General features: G+C 33.3%; 1 protein-coding gene across 2 annotated transcripts in view; it reads right to left on the reverse strand.

The window, feature by feature from the left end:
- The window catches only part of PDE3A (phosphodiesterase 3A), a 275542-nt gene that overhangs the window by 94504 nt on the left and 162693 nt on the right, over positions 1-18345 (reverse strand). For both annotated transcript variants that reach the window (XM_019661758.1, XM_019661756.1), the window contains exon 2: positions 16935-16985. In XM_019661758.1, the coding sequence (XP_019517303.1) occupies positions 16935-16985 (51 nt within the window). The remainder of the gene's footprint in view (positions 1-16934; positions 16986-18345) is intronic.

Below are 18345 nucleotides of genomic sequence, written 5' to 3' on the forward strand. Positions count from 1 at the left end.
ATTTTGACAAAGGTGACCTTATAAATTGGTTCTTTATGGCTCAAGGGAAGATGAATAGTCAGTGCTCCACAGGATCAGATGAGAGGGAAGGACTGGGTCCTTCACACTGTAAATGCTTGTATAGTATCAGATAGAGGTAGTGATGATAATGATGGTGGTGGTGGTAGCAGATGACGATGAAGAGGATGATGAAGATGATGATGATGATGGTTTCAAGTTATTTTTTAAATGAGTGTATTTACTCTACTCCAGATGCTTTTTGATTAATACTTTACAATGTATTGTATGCACAGAATAATCCTACAAAGTAAATACTATCTCAATTTCCAGATGAGAAAACTCTGATTTCCAAAGGTTAAATATCTTATTAAAGTGACAAATATGTTTAATGGAGTTGGGATCTTTATTACTTCAAAGATCATTCTCTAAACCACCAGACCAACCTGTCTTTCATTTCAGTTAGTGTGGGATCCTGCTAAAATTTGTAGTTCCATGAAATTCCAAGGAAACTTAATTATAACCTTTGCTTTGACAGATGTGCAGCTTTAAGAAGATGAGGAGTAGTAAATTTTATCTCAGTGTGCTGCTGCTGGTTAAATTAGAGGCTGTGGCACTTTGAGAGGTCTTCCAAAGTTCATATTCAGAGGTAATTTCTACTTCATCATAAATAAACTAACCTCCTTAACAGTCCTGTTGCATATATGGTAGAAAGGCTAGAGAGCTGCACAGGTTTGAAATAAAACGTCTTCATGCACTGTACATAATAAATCTAATTTATGTAAAGCAGGCTTGGCAGTAGAAAAAGCAGTGGTATATTTCTGTTGGCTGAAAACACCATTTTTTGTCAGAAAAGCAATTCTGAAATGTTTATTTCCTGCACATTTACAAGACTGAAAAATCCACTGCTCAAAGATTGACCTTGCAGTTATTTAAATTTCTGAGACTCGAAATGTATAACCTTTATCACAGTATAGGGCTTATGTTACTAATTAAAATTAAGGCTGCACAATTAAATAAAGTAAAAATGAGTTTATTTTAAATAATGGTAATTGGCATAAAAACTGAATTTTTACCTTATATGGTAAAGTATTTTGATGGCCTCTTGATAAATCAGATATTAAATATATTTGGTGAGAGGTAACAGCATAGTAGAGTCCAGGACAGAACTTCAGCGTCAGACAGATGCGGGTGTGAACACAATCTTATCTCTTTCTAGCGCCATGACCTTTGGCAAGTCATATAAACTGTTTAAGTCTGTCTCTTGTTTGTAAATGTGTAATGTTATCTAAAACTCTAGAATATGTGCTTTCTAAGGGGCAAAATTAATCTGCCCTATTTTCCACGGAACTTCCTCACCGCTAGCTCTGTACCCGCATATAGAATGTACTAAAAAATGTTAGCTGAATAAATAAATGATTATTGACCTTTTAGAATTATTTTGTAGATAGGAATAAATTACGTGAATAAAGTGCCTAGCACAGTATGTGGCAAAAAAAAAAAAAAAACATATTCAATGAATGTTAGTTTCTTTTTCCTGTGGTTCACTCAAGATAGGTTTGTTTGTTTTTTAAATATTTTATTTCAAATATTTTAACTTTTACTACAGAAAGCAATGAAAATTACTTATCAAATAGGAAAAAATTACCATTATAGTCAACAACAACAGCAAAAAGGGCACAAGGAATCTGTAGCTAAGCATGTTAGTCCAAGATGAACCCAAATGCAAGTTTGGAAAGTTCAATAAGGTTATAGATGTAGGATCACCATGTTGACTGGTAGAGACTGATTAGTACCAACCAATATAACATGATGGGAAAATATTAGACATTGATATTTCTGATTTGATTTCATATATTTTTACAAAGATAACTTTCAAGTAAAACATAAAATACATGCTTTAACTATAGAATTGGAGTTTAGTGGCCACGGTGGTGAAAAGTCTTTTCTGAAACACTAAAATCACGTTCATATTTTATGAATAAATGACTTGTCTGATGAAACTGTTGTTCTTTCAACAAATATTTATTATTCCCTGCTATGGTGTCAGGATATTATATATTTTTGTGTTCTTCCATAAATTTTAATATAAAACCTTAAAAACTCTATGCAATCAATGCAAAAGGAAAATAGGAGAAAAATGCAGAAGGAAAGCCACTGTCAGTCTTTAGATAAATGTAGATTTGATACTAGATAAAGATTATAAAGATTCATGACACTTGAATCTTTCACCTTTGGGTGGAAAGGTTGGGTTTTTATTTGAGTTTAGGGAAGAGTTTTATGCTAATAAACTACATTGCTTAACAGTTTAAGATATTTTGTAGCACCTTAAAAATCATTCCAGAACTTTGGCTATGAAGGTTTTTTTTTTTTCTCATCCCAGGTAATATATTAGTTAAAAATTAACATTAAAATTTGTCTAAAAAAACATTTAAGAAATAATTTTAACAAGTTTATCATAAACTTGATTACTTTCTGGATTTCTTGTTTTTAAAAGTTGTTCAACTCTCCTCTAATATCACTTCTGTTGAAAATCCTTATAGAACAAAAAGGTTTTTCAAGCCTTTTACCAGTAGCTTTACAATTTGGCAGATATTGTCACCGTGTATAATCAGTAATAAGGTATTTTTTAAAGTTCAGACCCAGCTACAACAATTTTCATCTCTTCAAAGTATGCTTTCCTGAATATTGATTGAAGCTCCAGTTATCCTGTCATTAAAGCAAAGCCACACCACAGCCAAATTGTGAAGTAGGTTAAATGAAAGTTCTGTGTGCTCAGACTGCACACTGTTCGCCCACATTCGCACACTCATTGATTCAACATTTCATGAGCAACTTCTGAGTGACAGTTACTACAGGAGATTCAAACAAGACATAGTTCCTGAATATAAGAAACTTCAGACTAGTGGAACATTTGCATACTATTTTAAGTTCTATGATAAATGCATGATGGATGAAAATGTGTAATTGGAGCATAGCTAATGCTTAAATCAAAGTTGGTACTCAATGTTTCAACTGTATAGAAGAAGGATTTAAGAAGATAAAACAGGAAAGAGGTATTTGTTACAGGCAGAGAGAAAAAACACTTGTAAAAGCATAGAACAGAGAAACAACATGATGCCATCCAAGGTACAAGGATTTTGCCCTTTTGGAGAGAGCAGGATGATGTTAGTAGAAAGCTAAGAGTCAGAAAATAACAGGCCTTGTGTCCTTTTCTTGAGAGTTATCAGTGACACAATCAAGTTTAGGTTTTAGAATAATCATTCTGTTATGAGTGTAGACATAGATTTAAAGGGTTAATTAGGGCCGTGCGTGTGTGTGTGTGTGTGTGTGTGTGTGTGTGTGTGTGTTATACACTGCACAACTCCAGGGGGCATCCCTCTTGCAGATTACCATGTGAATGGCTCTCCTTGGAGTTGTATAAAATATTGCCCTGGTGTCAGAAGTTGGAAGAAGATAATCCAGTATGAATACTCAATGCTGTTTCCCTATCTTTCAGCTCCAGTATTTGGGTACCTTCATTGCTTTGCCCTTAAATCTTCATGAAACATTATTCTTATTGGGCTTCATTCATACTAATTAATAAATGACTGATACCAATAAAAATGTAAGCTTCCACAATTTATAAGTGAATGAGCAAGGCATAGTAACATAAAATTTTCAGCTCTAACACTAGAATTATTCCAGTGATATAATAATATGGATGTTCTTCACATCACCTGGGAAACATTTCAAAAGCAAGATTCCTAGCTCCATCCTAAACCTTGTCAATGAAAATTTCTGGTAAGCTCCTTAGATGATGCAGAACAGATATTGCTAATCCATGGGAATGAATGCTTCAAAATTGCTCCCAAGGGGAAGTGACCATTCTACTCTGTACAAAATACAGAATAGGTCTGAGCTTAAAACTTAGGGTATGCTTATATTTTAAATTTTCTATCAAATAAAGAGCACAATTACAGAACTCTTCTCTGAGGCACACTCAGTTCGGAGATTGAGATTTTAGTATCTTGGACTACTCATCACTGTTCAGACACAATCAGGAAACACACTCTTATGAAGTTAGCGCCTCTACTCTAGTAGAAATTTTACTACATAACCATCATTTAAACAACCTCATATTCAGGAACACCATTATCTTATTTTATTTCTAAATCAATTTGAATTGTCAGAAATGTCTTTCTCCTATTCAATCAAAATCTGAATCTGACTCCACTTGTGTTCTATCCATTTGTCCAAATAGTATGTTATAGGACTATAGAAAAAAAGAAATCTTATACCCCTTCTATATCCTAACAATTTTGATGACTCAAGAAAGTACACTTTCCTGTCATACTGTTTCTAAACATACTGGCTTCTGTGTGAGCGCATCAGCTTTTCAATACCCTTCTTGAAACGTGACTTTCAGAAATGAATGGAGCAATGCAGGTGTCATCTGGCCAGTTCAGATTTTATTGAATTATCCTTCTGCTCTGTATGCCATACCTGCTACTGCTAACGAAGCCCAAGGTGGAACTTCTGTTAGAAAAGCCATATGATATTGGGTTTGAATCAACTCAAATCTTTAAACCTTATTTTTGTTTCTTCATTTATTTATAAACAAATATGCAGGCACTTTCCAAACTGGAATTTTATTAAAAATTTAGGTGCAGAATTTTATATCCTTCTTTTCAGTTTAATCTTATCAGTTTAGCATTTTAACTGGAGTTAAATGAGAATACAGTCTATATCCTAATTCTGTCATTTGCATATTAACTACATATCCCATTTTAACACTAAAATGTAAATGTACATTCTTTTGTCTACATTAGTCATTGATAAAAATGTTAAATAGGGTGGTGCCTTAATGGGTTCCATAATTCTTGTTTTATTCTTTGATTCCACTCTGCAAAAACTATTCTGTGTATGCAAATGTGACAACCCTTATATGGTTATGAAAGAGATGAATATACTATCTGTAACTCTAACTCCCACATAGATGATTAGATTAACTTTTAAAGTAAAAATATATAGAACACCTTTGTCTTTTAATCTTCTAAAATAGCCATTAAATATTTATATGTAATGTATGGAAAGGAACACTTTTAGAAGATATTGTAACAATAGATAATAATATCAGTTTCCAATTTTACAGTTTCTTTACATGAAGTTGATATTAAGAAGTTGGTCTGATAACCATTACAAGGATGATTCCCTAAAACATGATTTCAAAAAATTTTGTGTGGTTAACAAAGCTAATCTATTTGGAATAGAATATGTAATGTTACTAAAATTTCTTGTAATTCTTTTCTTAATATCTCCAAAGAGATATTAGGAATTTTTATTTTTAATATAGGGCATGCTTATGACTACAATCATGTATTTGTGTTAACCCATATCTAGATACATATTTGTTAATATAAGAGCCATACACCCTAATACATTTGAAATGGTATTATAGAAGATACTACTTGTATACATATTTATCAATGTGCTTTACTTAAAAAAAAAATACATCTTGGTTGTCTCCTTGAAAAACAAATGTATTCCACATTCCTTTCCATATTCTTTAATTCTTTTCCATACTCTCTAAACTAATGTTTCCTTATTCTGTGTATTTCCACATGGTCAAACACCATGAAATAAATTTAATTAAACACGTATCTACTAATAAAAAAAGAGTATACATTATGAAAAAGTTTAATAAGAATACTTCTAAGGAATCATCTATCAATTAACAAAAAACCTGAATCAAATATAACATGATGTTAATATTTGTTAAATATAAGTGTGCATACATCGTTTTTGTACTTTGCTGCATGTCTGAAACATTTTATAATACAAAAAAAGAGAAAAAGGCTTTAACTATCTGATATTTAATGTAATAACATCTCTAATGTTCTAACTATGGACATATGTATAATACACTGCTCACTGAGAAAATAAATTTCCTACACTATACCTAACGATTAAAATTGTCATGACCACCAGCACATAAAATGATGAAAATAGAATTTCCTTTAAACATTTGGAATTCAGAGACATTACTTATATTCCTATTATTCCTTATTAGTATATGATAGAAAGTCACTCCAGATAAGAACAGTTAATATTTTAAAGTAGCTAATAATGTCCATAAAGCCTTTGTAAGAGAGCTTAACAATAAGTGTGTTATCATTTTTATTGAAAGTAAATCTAAATGCTTTTTATTTTTTGCTATAAGAATTTATAAAGAGGAAATAACATTCATAATAAAAATGAAAGGTTTCCCTTATTATTCATAGGCACAGAAACCAGTTGAATTCTAAAGCAGTATATATACTATAATCTTAGTGATGCATTTAAATCTATAATGTTATTTTAAAAAGATATTAACATTACTTATTTCAAGCTTGCACTGAATTTAGTAGCAATCTGTACCATAAGAATAAAAAATTAAAAAATGCAGTTTGGTATAATTATTTATCATGAGAAGTTAAAATAATGCATTTTCCTCTCCTGTCTTTTTCCATAAACAAAAGTCACAGTGCCAAGACCAAAACATAAAAAATGGTAAAATTATATATTTTTCTTCATTTTGAACAAAAATAGCAATGCCAAGTTCAGTTTGTTCCATTGGTTTTAAGCCAAATAAATGGCAAAAATAGTGAAAAGCCTGGTCCCATCATCATGTGTCATGAGTTTCTATTAACGTCCTTATGTAACTTTCAGATCCCTGTGCTATGTGAGATCACTCTTGTGCTATCACTCTTGCAATTAAAAAGCCCATGTCATGAGAGCAAAGGGGAAACCGAGAAGGCAAGGAGGAGCCACACTGGCCTTGAGCATGAGAAGAACACATGTTCCTACATGGAAAAGTAGATATTTAAATTCTATCTTCTCTTTAATTCATAACATAAGTTTTCCTTGTACCCTATGTTTACAGTTTACAGTTAAGTGATAAAATACCACCCTACAATACAGCCTCACAGAGATTAAAATAAGAGGATCTCAACTTATCTGTCTGCTTTGAAATAGAATAGCTCAAAAGCAGAGGAATAATGTAAATTAAACAAAAGGCTTTTGGCATTATTATTTATGCTTTAGAAATAATTTCACTAAATCTTAGAGGGTAGCTATATTGCATTATGAATTAATAGAAATTTCCTCAAGACACACTGGTTTGACAAAACTTACCTGAAAAAATTAAATTCTAAATTTATAAATTCTAACATGTCATTTATTTTTAAAATTTTTATTAAAAATCTACTGTGCTCGGTTGCCACCATCAACATAAAATAGAACTGACTGCTGGAATTATACTATTTAGCAAAACTTATTGAAAGTCATGCCATATTTCTACATCGAAAAGAAAACAAAATTGTCCTAGGATTAGATTTCACAAACTTAAATTGGTGCACTGAACTATTTTTCAAAAATCATACAAAAGCCAAAAAATTAACAAAGATGCATCATATTCTTTCACATTTTTTGAACTACCAGAAGAGAACTGTCAATAAGTTATGTGAGTCGCCATAATCCTGACTAGTGATAATGACCAGAAAAACTGGGTTTATGACAAATCATGATGCCCGGAAATCAGAGGGCTTTTTATGTATGTTACTAACCTTCCAACATGATTGCAATGGTCATGTCTTTATCTTGCTTTATAAAATGATCTTTCTCTATTCACTAGCCCTTTTTCCCTTGGGTCTCTTCTGCATCGTCTTTGATAGACAACTTCTTTTTTCATTCCTCTGCTCGTAATCCTTTGAAACTAGAGCTTTTACATCTGTTTGCATTTCTTCATCTTCCTGACTGATCACATAGGTTTACTTTTGAAATTTGTACTCCATCGGTTTGTCTCACTCATAATATCCTTCTGAGATTTTTTCCCTCCAAAATCTTTTTTCTTTAATTGATTTTTACATGGGTATCACTGATGTTGTGCAAACAACATTCTGTAGACTTGGGGTTAAGATGATTTGAATAGAACATGGTCACAAAATTCTAAAATGAAAATAGTTGTAGAGATCCAAGTGCAAACCGTCTCCCGGAAGTACTTAACCATAGGGCCACAATTCAACAAGCAATCTATTTTGATTCAAGTTTGATAACCTGCAGATTTTCAATAAGAAGACTCTTTAACTTGTAACACAGAGTTTTCCAGAAATTGGTCATTGCATAAGGCATCACCACACCAACAAAAGCAAAACAGAAACAGAAAAACCCTCTATGATCTGGAAAATCCAACCTGACAAGAAGCTTCATCTTTGTGGCTTTTGAGATAATTTCAGTTCACCAATATCTCTAATGTTGTTCCAGAATTTTGCTTTATAATTATTAGCACCAGTTCCTTGGATTTACTAATTTTTACACAATGGCGACATTCTACACAAAAATGGGACAATCACTTAATGCTGAGAATGGAACTGTCAAGCAATCTTCATTCTCTAATGTAAGATTTTGTAAAAAATCAGTAGCTTTAATGACAATATAAAACTAGTATAATGACAATATAAAACCATGCAGGGAAAGCTATTAAGTAACCTCTTAGTGTGCCCCTATAATGGAAGTAAAGAAAAATTCCTATACCAAAAATACGATTGTTACATGTTAAAAACACACATTTTTACATATAACTTGGGTATGTATTACTAAGAAATTAAATAAAAAAACATTTACTATCTCCAAATTTCTTTGAATTGTACAAAGAAGATACCAAAAACCTGCACCCATTTCCTATTTCCGTCCCTTAATTCACCCCTTGTAGTTAACTGGCCTCCTAGCTGCCTTAGAACCCTCTTCACCGCATCTCGCCTTCACCTACCACTTTATTTGATGGTTTGTTCTGGTAAATATATCCTAGCCTTAGATATTTGTCTCCTGTGAAAATCCAATGATATTCAGCACAATCTTTTTTTATCAGTTTTATCTCAAGGTAGAAAAAAAAATTAAATCCACCCCCGAAATTTCCTTTTAGAGTATGTTTTTATAACTAATGAGGAATAAGATCTTACTCTGTGCCACAGATAGCATAAAATCACCCAGCATGCAATGAAAATTATGTCCTTTAGTCAGGTTTTAAAATTCAAAGATAAATTCAAGTTGGCTTATCTTTCTTCTGTTATTCTAGCAAGTGGAAGGCAAAACTTCAGAGCTACAAAATTAGTTTCCAGAATGTCTATATTTACTTTATAGGAACTTACATGAAAAATACTTTAAATGCAAAATACTTGCAGTAAGTAATTGTTTTTCCTAATGTTTACACCATCATATATATATACACACACACACACACACACACACACACACACACACACCTGCAAATGCAAAGGTGGGAAGAGACAATCTGTGGCTTAAAGTGTTAGGTATTACTATTGGTTTTATTTCTTTCAATGTATACTTCTGTTCACTTAGTAAATTTGATTGTTGCTTAATTGATTTACAGGTCCTGCATACAAACCCCTGTCATCTATAGCTGCTTATTTCATTACTTTGTTTCATATAACGCACCAGAAAGTCCTGATTTGGCAAATGCAAGCATAAGCCTATACATGTGGAAGCGAATGATGCCCACAATCCCCAAGATAAGAGGGTCATTCAATGAATACTACACGACACGTTTCCTAATCTATAAACAGGGGGCAGGGTGAGCATACATGCCAGTGGCAACTTTCCCTTCTGTGTCTGTGGGCTTGTTTGCTTCCTGCACATCGATGCCCTTTTAGAGGGAGCAGGGCCTTTACTAAAGAGTGACTTACTCAAGGTCATCCATTAGCTCCCCAGAAACACACATTCTGTGAAACAGCTGTCTGAGCAGAGCCACATTCTCTCTCAGGCTGCTCTTCTGAATCACTTGAATGCTTACAGTGTGGAAAGGGTACACTATTTTCCTCCTGGTTTTCTAGGACATGGTTCTACTGTGAGTGAACTACTTCACAATAAAATGAATATGCTCTTTAAAAAGGTACTGCTTGGTAGGCATAAAGTGGAACCCAAAAGCTTGACAGCATAAATGGTTGAAGAAACATTTTCCCATTTTCCTATAGAACTGTCAAAATTAATCAATATATATTTATTTACTATCTTCTATGTGAATGGCAAAGAGATCATGCTGTAATCTCAGTGGTTTTCAACCAGAAGCAATTTTGCCTCCAAGGGGACACTTGGCAATGTCTGGAAGACTCATTATCACAACTGGAGGATGGGGAGTTTGCTACTGGTGTGTACTGGGAAGAGACCAGAGATGCTCCAGAAATAACAAACCACTGGGTTCAGTTTTTAAAGAGAAACGCCATTTTCCCTTCTCGGAGGACAAAGACATTGAGAAATATCTCTGCATCTTTTTGACACAGTGACTGCTGTGGACATTTTCAAAAATATCCCTACCAGGACAAATTTCCAAAGACTGTGCCATATAACTTTTGTCAGTGCAAATTAAAGACATAACACTAAAATGTAACTCGATAAAAGCAATTTCACAGAATGGGGGGTAGAGGGTAAAAACAATTGTCTAATACACTAGATCTGCCTAACAGGTACAATTTAAAACACCTCGAGGAGAATTTAATGGACAAAATACATATACCCATCTTTGTTTCATATAACATACCAGAAATTTCTGATTTAACAAAAACAAAAACATAAGGCAGTGCATGTGTCTTGTGAATGATGTCCACAGTCCCTAAGATAAAAGGGTCATTCAACAAGTTTTAAACAAGCAGGTCCTTTCATGCCACTATTGTATGAAATGACAATGTTGCTCCTAAGATGTATGGATCCCAAACAATTTGGTGTGTGGTCTCTGTCCCTATAAACAAAATTCAAACAAATTTCATAACACAACAACCAAAAAAGAAAAAAAAAACACAACTTTCCTTGGAGAGTTGCCAAAAACGAAATGATTATTTGAATACTTTCTAAGTCAGTAATAATAGTTGTTAGATTAACATACAAGTATGAAAAGGTGAAAAAGGGAAGAAAGTGCAAGTAAAAGCATTATGTTTGCAGAAAAAGAAGCACCAGCTTCATCTAGGGCATGAATTCTTCTTTGTTAACGCACTGGGCATTTGGAACAGATGATAAAGGACTCCCAATCTGCTGACATTAATCCCTTGGAATAAATTCTTGGGAATCTGGATGGCTGTCTTTCTAAATGTATTGAATGGAGTTAACTTTAATAAATGTATATGGCATTATTCCAGGTAAGTCTGGAAGGCATTTAAATTACTCTTCACATTCTCTTATGAGAAACAAATTACTTAACCCAGAAAGGAATTGATTTGTCACCAAATTAGACTACTAGGAAGCGAATCCTTAAATTCATCAACTTCAGGAGCAATTATCAACAGACCCATTCTCTTGAATACCCAAGTAGACAAGATACTGAAGTATGATAACTTCCCATTGAAATTCACCCTTGAGACTTAAAGCAGTGCTGCAAAAGCTAACTCATCTAGGTTGATGCTTCTTATTCTGGAAGTTTCAGTTTGGAGTCTCTGGTATGTAGTAGACAATTAAAGCCATGCTACTAAATAGGAAACAGATCGTTTTTAAGCATACCGGAAGACTAGTGCATCTAACAATTTTTTTTCCCATCAGAATATTGGTCTATCTTCTTGTATTGTACATATAATACTTCAATTATTTAGCAACATACAAACCAAAATATCATTGTCTAAAGGAATACTTCGATCATGTGAAGACTAGAGAGAACACACAAAAAGTTGTTGCTTCAATAAGAAGTCTTAGATTTAGTTGGTAAGGCCTGGCTAGTAGTCAATAAATCATTAAGAATGTACTAAATGACTAAAGAACCAGCTAGTTGATAAATAAGGGCCTGCAGGTTCCTAGTACATTGAAATGTCAGGAAGTTTACAAAGTCAGAAAACTGAAGTAATCTTTTCCCACAAAGTAACTCAACGAAGTGATAAGTAAATTCTTGACTCCTTAAAGCCCTACCCCCACCACCAGCACCACCACTTTTAAGCTTTTCATAGGAGAGCAATTTTCTATTGCTTCTCTCAACTTCCCACTGGGAAACTTTTCTTCAAGAATTTAAAAGAAAAAAAAAAACACAACTAATTGCCTTCTGAGAATTTCATCCCCTGACTTCATTTGGTATTACTGGGAATACTGCCAGATAAGGGAGTTCTGCATGCTGCTGGAAGTTTATTTATCTTTTCGCATCTTCCCTAATTTGGATGATGTATTATTTGAGAGAACATACTTAAAAAAAAAAAAAAGAGGGAGAAAGAAAAATCAGCCAGAAAGCTGAGAGTGAACTGACAAATTATGTCACAAAATTATTAAGAATAGAGTAAATAAATCAATTTACATTAAAATCTTGCTGAGTCCAAAGACTCATATTCAATTAAGTGCTGGAATTTACTTGCAGCAAGATATGTATTTTTCTAAATGATAAACCTTTGATATGATAGGTACACCTTCTTATCCTCTGTGATAATACACATATGATGCAATTTCGGAGGACTAAGTCAAATTTGAGAAAAATCTCTTATTTAGTAAGCATGTAGGGGGAAAGCCAGGAGAAGCTTATTCTATCCTGGTAATGATTAATACCCTCAGTACGAGCTAATTGTTTTTCTTTATCCTCTGAACTAAGGCTAACTTTAGATAAAATTATATGCTTTTTGAAGGCCAAAGCTGTTTGGTTCATTTTTTGACTGCTCCAAGGCTCAAAAAAATGCCTGACATATATTGGTATTTTCTGAATCAAAGTAAAATAGGTTAGATTTTGTCTTGCATTCCACCCCCTCACATCTGTGATCTGCCAAGAAAATGGAAGTCATTAGGCTCGCAGTATTTCTTTCACTTTGTAATATCCGTGCCTATTTCTTTTCTCTTGTACAGATACCTCTACTTTCTTTCCAAAGCTTCTTCATTTGTACTTTTTTGTGTATCTACCCAGTAGTTCATTTGAGAAGATAGTCAGTTTTTCTGAACTAGAGTGAAAGAAAGGCTTTGGGCCGGGGGCTGGTAGACAGAGAAAAAACACATGAACAGGTATCAAAAGGGCCACTTTGGAAGGAAGCGCATTCCCTTCCCCAAACCACACTATTTTCTCAGTCCTTAAACAGGTCACTACTGAGAATTGTCAGGGTTCTCTTCTCTACACTGATACTTTTTCCTCTGCCATTAATAATCATGAAGACAAGCATTTCACCTTAGCATAAAAATAAATTACACTCACTTCTGTTGCCACCTATTAATTCTACCTTTTAAAACAAAACTTCCCCAAGAAACCTTTCTACTATCTTAGACTATTCACTTCTGAATTTCTGTATTCTGCTTCCGACCACTTCTTGATCAAAACTGCATTCTCATAATTCACTAATGTCCTGCTAATCACTAAATCCAAAGGCATTTCCCATGTTTTTTTTTTTTCTTTTCTTGAACATTTGTGTGTGGTCTCTGCCCTCTTCTCGGTGTAACTTGATGGTACACTAGTTTCCATTCTGCACCATTTCTCTTTTAACTGGTGTCTAGTGAGTCGGCGTTCATGCTTCAACTCTCTCCCCAGGCTCCTCCCAGCTCTTACACTAAGTCTTCTCCAAGAAACAGCCTTTCTTCTGCTTTTCTCTTTTAATGTTGTTATTCCAGGATCTATCTATTGATGTAGTTCAATAACACATGCATGATTAGTATTCCCAAACTGACATCTTCTGCTCTATTGTGGCTGCACAGCACAAGAACAGTACCTCAAGTATTCCTCTGAAATTCCCTTCTGGAATTGTCATTTTCACTTCTCTTTTAACACTGTTACACCAAACACATCATCTTCTCTTTAAACTGGTCTGTGTCAATGGCACTAATCCTTCAAGTACTCAGTTTCAAACTCCTGACCCTCCTATCTGATCAATAATGTATGACATTCTTTGCATTATTCCTTCACAGAAGTTCCAGTGACAGTCCCTAGTCAATAAGTACCTATAAAGCAGTTGTAAAGAAAATTCACATGCATCCAAATGTGTCCCATGAATGGCCAGTTCAGACATTTTACTCAAGCTTTTTCATCCACCTTTCCCTTTTTGCACTTCTGAAACTTGTACCCATCCTTGAAGGCTCACCTTAAATACCATCAGCTCTAAGAAGTATTTCCCAGTTCTTTTAGGGAAAAATAAATACTCTGTCCCACCTATCACACCTTGTTTATATATTTAAGATTATGCCTACCAGTCTGTCTTATATGCAAATTATATATTCAAGTACTGCTCTATCTCCAACCAAAACTTGTGAGCTTTGGAAAGCAGTAATCTTATAATTCATTTTTTTCTTCCAAGTTAGACCTACCACAGTGCTGTGCACATAGTAAGTGCTTAAAACTTCTCTTCAGTGAAATTCAACTGACATGGAATTTGAGCAAATCCTTGGAGTATTAGTAAAATATTAATTTTTACTATTTAATAAAAATAGTAACATTTTTCAAAAATAATTTTACTTATTATACCTTAGATGCCATCAGCTCTAAGAAGTATTTCCCAGTTCTTTTAGGGAAAAAAAAAGTATTAGTAAAATATTAATCTTTACTATTTAATAAAAATAGTAAAATTTTTTAAAAATAATTTTACTTATTATACCTTAGATACCATCAGCTCTAAGAAGTACTTCCCAGTTCTTTTAGGAAAAAGTAAATACTCTGTCCCACCTATCACACTTTGTTTATATATTTAAGATTATACCTACCAGTCTGTCTTATATGCAAATTATATATTCAAGTATTGCTCTATCTCCAACTGTGTTCAAATGCAGTCTGTCTGAAATTCCTTTTGAGCAGTTGAAAGGTTTTAGACATACTGTCCAAGGAAATAACAGCAAGATAAGAAGAGATCAGTCAATGATCTAAAACATACATAGAGTGTCTTTTCTAATGGGAATTAGAATTAGATAAGAGGTTATTACTTAATATTTAATTTATTTACCTGAAATTTCCCCCAAAAAAGTTTTCTGTTGTAGCTGTCATTTTTATTTTTTGGTGTGTATTTTGCTTTTTCACTTGGTAATTTTTATATGACTTGAATCAAAGTGAGACAAAGGTATACTACATTTAGAATACTTATTTAGCTAGTTGAGAGGTCTAAGAAAGAACTGGATGCTGATAATGGATATTGATGCAAGAATGTTCTAATGTTTTTCGGAACCACCTTAACCTTTCAAATATAATCAAATGTTATCTATGAACATATCTGTTTTTGTGTGTGTAGGATTCTGAAGTTTTCTGGATATGTGTAATATGTTGCATTTTTAACATTTTCATTCTGGGATTGCTATGTTTGAAGTTAATATAAACGATGTCGTTTTATAACAATTTTTGTTTTCCATTTATATTTACAGAGTGATCAATCCAAACCTGAAGATACATTATATTCAAAGAGGTCATATGGGGAGTAAATATTACATACTTTAAACAATATTTTTTTAAATATAAATCTACATTACTTTGAAGGAATATGTCCTCAGATAGTTGCTTGGCATGTTGTGAATATCAAAATGTCTTTGGTGACAATAATCAGAAACCATGGAATTTCTAACTCGTGCTCATCTTTACTCTTAATTGGTTTAGAATCACAAAACGTTTACCATGTATTAATTTCATCATTGCATTACCGATCTTTCAGCAAACTCTGATTTAAAATACTATCGATGTGGGGCCGGTCGAGTGGCTCAGTTGGTTAAGAGCTCGCTCAAGAGTTTGAGCTCTGAGCATCAGCGGTTCGATGCCCAGCCTGAGCTGAGCAGCTGCTGAGCTACCAACAGGTAGCAGGATGGCTCAGCTAAAAAAAAAAAAAATACTATCGATGTGTACAGAGGGAGAGCTGTCAGAGAAAATGAAGAAGGCAAGTAAGAGTTAAGGAAAGCAAGGCATACATTCTTTTGGATAATCTTAATTGGACTGGTTTATATTATTTAGCAATCAAATTGATAATGGCCAAAAAAATAAAAGCATAGCTATTAAAATATCAACTAAAAACAATTGACAGGCTTGGTTTTATTTTCCCAGTTACCTAAATTAAATAGTTATCCATGCAAACTTAATGACAGCACAGGCTCACGTCAATTTTGTAAAACACTTGGGAGAATCTCAAATTTCACAATGAACTTTCATTTACCATACTGCAGTTTTAACTCTCTTTTAACCATATTTTTTAGTGCAAATACAAAACATGAGCAGCAGACGTCAAAAGGTTCCACCTACTTAATTTTCATTTGGCATGTTTATAGTCAGGTAAACACAGACTGTTATGAGATAAATAATTTTTATATTTCTTCACAAAATATCCTAGGAGGAGAGGTCATTTTCTTAGGATAAAACTCAGCCTTTATTCTGTTAGGCAAAGTAATTATGGAAGCAAAACAAATCCACATTGTCTAATTAAGTCATTAAAAAGCATAAATGCGTCATGGAAGCTTTTCTCCTTGCCTAAGACATAAAGTAAGACAATGAAAACAGTCTGGTACTATAGAAAGGTTTAGAATTTGTTTCTTTTCAAAATAATAGGTCCTTTCATCTTTCTATTTCCCTAAGACGAAGACAGTTAATTTAGAGACAAAATCTGTAATTAGTTCAGGGTTTACTCTGATTATATTTCAAAATATTTAACCAAAAACAGGAAGATAGAGAAAAGAAAAAAATACATAGAAAAAAATTATCAAAGGAAGTGAGTAAAATCAAGAGTGTGGGTTGCTGATCAAAATGCATTCTGCAGAGACGAGATGAATATAAAATCTACATTCATATAAACACAGCCAATCTGGGATACCAGAAAGCTCTTAGAAGGAATATAGTGGCCTCAGCCTTTGGGATTTGAAACCAGACTTTAATTATAGCTAACTTAACTAAAAACAAATGGCATGATTATTTTGCCTCTTCCTCTCTCTACTTATTATTTCTTAAGTTTTAGAAATCTCATGGCTCAAAGTGTTAAGAAACAAAAAGGAAAGGACAGGACACTTACCTGTGATCCCCGGGGCCCTCGTTTGTGGTCCCATTCTGAATGCCCCAGGAGCTGTAAGACAAGACAACAATTACAGCAAATTAAACGGTACTTATTTTACGTGGCAGACGTTTTTACCCTTTCTTTTAAAGAATCATTAGGCTTTTGAAATGTATGTTTTAATAGTAATGCACTAAGCCATCATGAATAAATGAATATACATGATGTGATAAACTTGAGTTAATAGCTAATATTTCAATGGTGACGAGTTCTTAAGATGTTTTAATATCACTGTGTGACAAAAAAATGTCTGCTAATACAGAGCTTTACGGTTCTTTGTTAAGAACAAACTAAATAGATATTAAACTGTGTTAAGCTTTATTTGCATGTTATTGAACTTCTAGTTTATTAGGAAAATATGCTGAAGAAATCCAGTAGCGTATCTTTAATCTACTGTAATGAATGATAAAAAACAGAAGGCCAAAATATTTCAGTGATTTTTAATTCTGTAGTGATAATATCAAAAATAAAGTGTTCTAAGGAATAAAATTATTTAATGTGAAATAAGCCCTAAAGTCATAATGTAGATTTTCGTAAAACAGAGACCACAAAACATTATCAAGTTATTCTCATTGTTGTAATAGCCCTGAGCTACTTTGCTTACAAAGCATGATATTTATTTATCAAAATTACCATTTAATTAGGAGACTATTAAGGAAATACAAGATACTGACTGAGATGAATAAAACTTTATTCAACTGTCTAGTACACTCACTACTCATGAGTACCAACTGAAGAAAGAATTCCTACCATTAATCTAGCACACTAACAAGGCAGACTATACAACTTAAAAAATAGAAATCAATTGATCCAACTACATAAAATCTTCAAATGTCAACACAAATGTCACACTGGCAAAATATCTGCAGTAAATGGATAATATCTTCAGTATATTAAGATCTCTACCAATCTGAAAGAAACATAATTCTAGCAGATAACTGGGAGAAGGATAAAGACAGTTTACAGAATAAATATCAATAGTTAGATTTATCGCCAAAAAATAATTTTACTGAAAAAAATCAGTATAAATTATAACAAGAAACTCCTGTTGCCTCTTAAATTAATAAATTTATGTTGAATATTGGTGTGGATTTAATGAGAAAAGTGAGCATATATATTATTAGCATATAGCAAATATTTATCTACACACACTTATAAACACACTCTACATAATATTTCACATATACAAATGTAATAGTGATTTTAATACATTTTAAAATTCATTCATGGGCCGGCCGAGTGGCGCGATGGTTAAGAACTCGCTTGGGATGCCAGAGGGCCCGGGTTCGGATCCCACATATGAGGGCCAGTGACACTGCCCTCCACAGCTAAGATGTTGAACAACAGCTCAACCTGGAGCTGGGCTGCCCAG

The sequence above is a fragment of the Hipposideros armiger genome, unplaced genomic scaffold, assembly GCF_001890085.2.
Source record: "Hipposideros armiger isolate ML-2016 unplaced genomic scaffold, ASM189008v1 scaffold_360, whole genome shotgun sequence".
Classification (NCBI taxonomy): domain Eukaryota; kingdom Metazoa; phylum Chordata; class Mammalia; order Chiroptera; family Hipposideridae; genus Hipposideros; species Hipposideros armiger.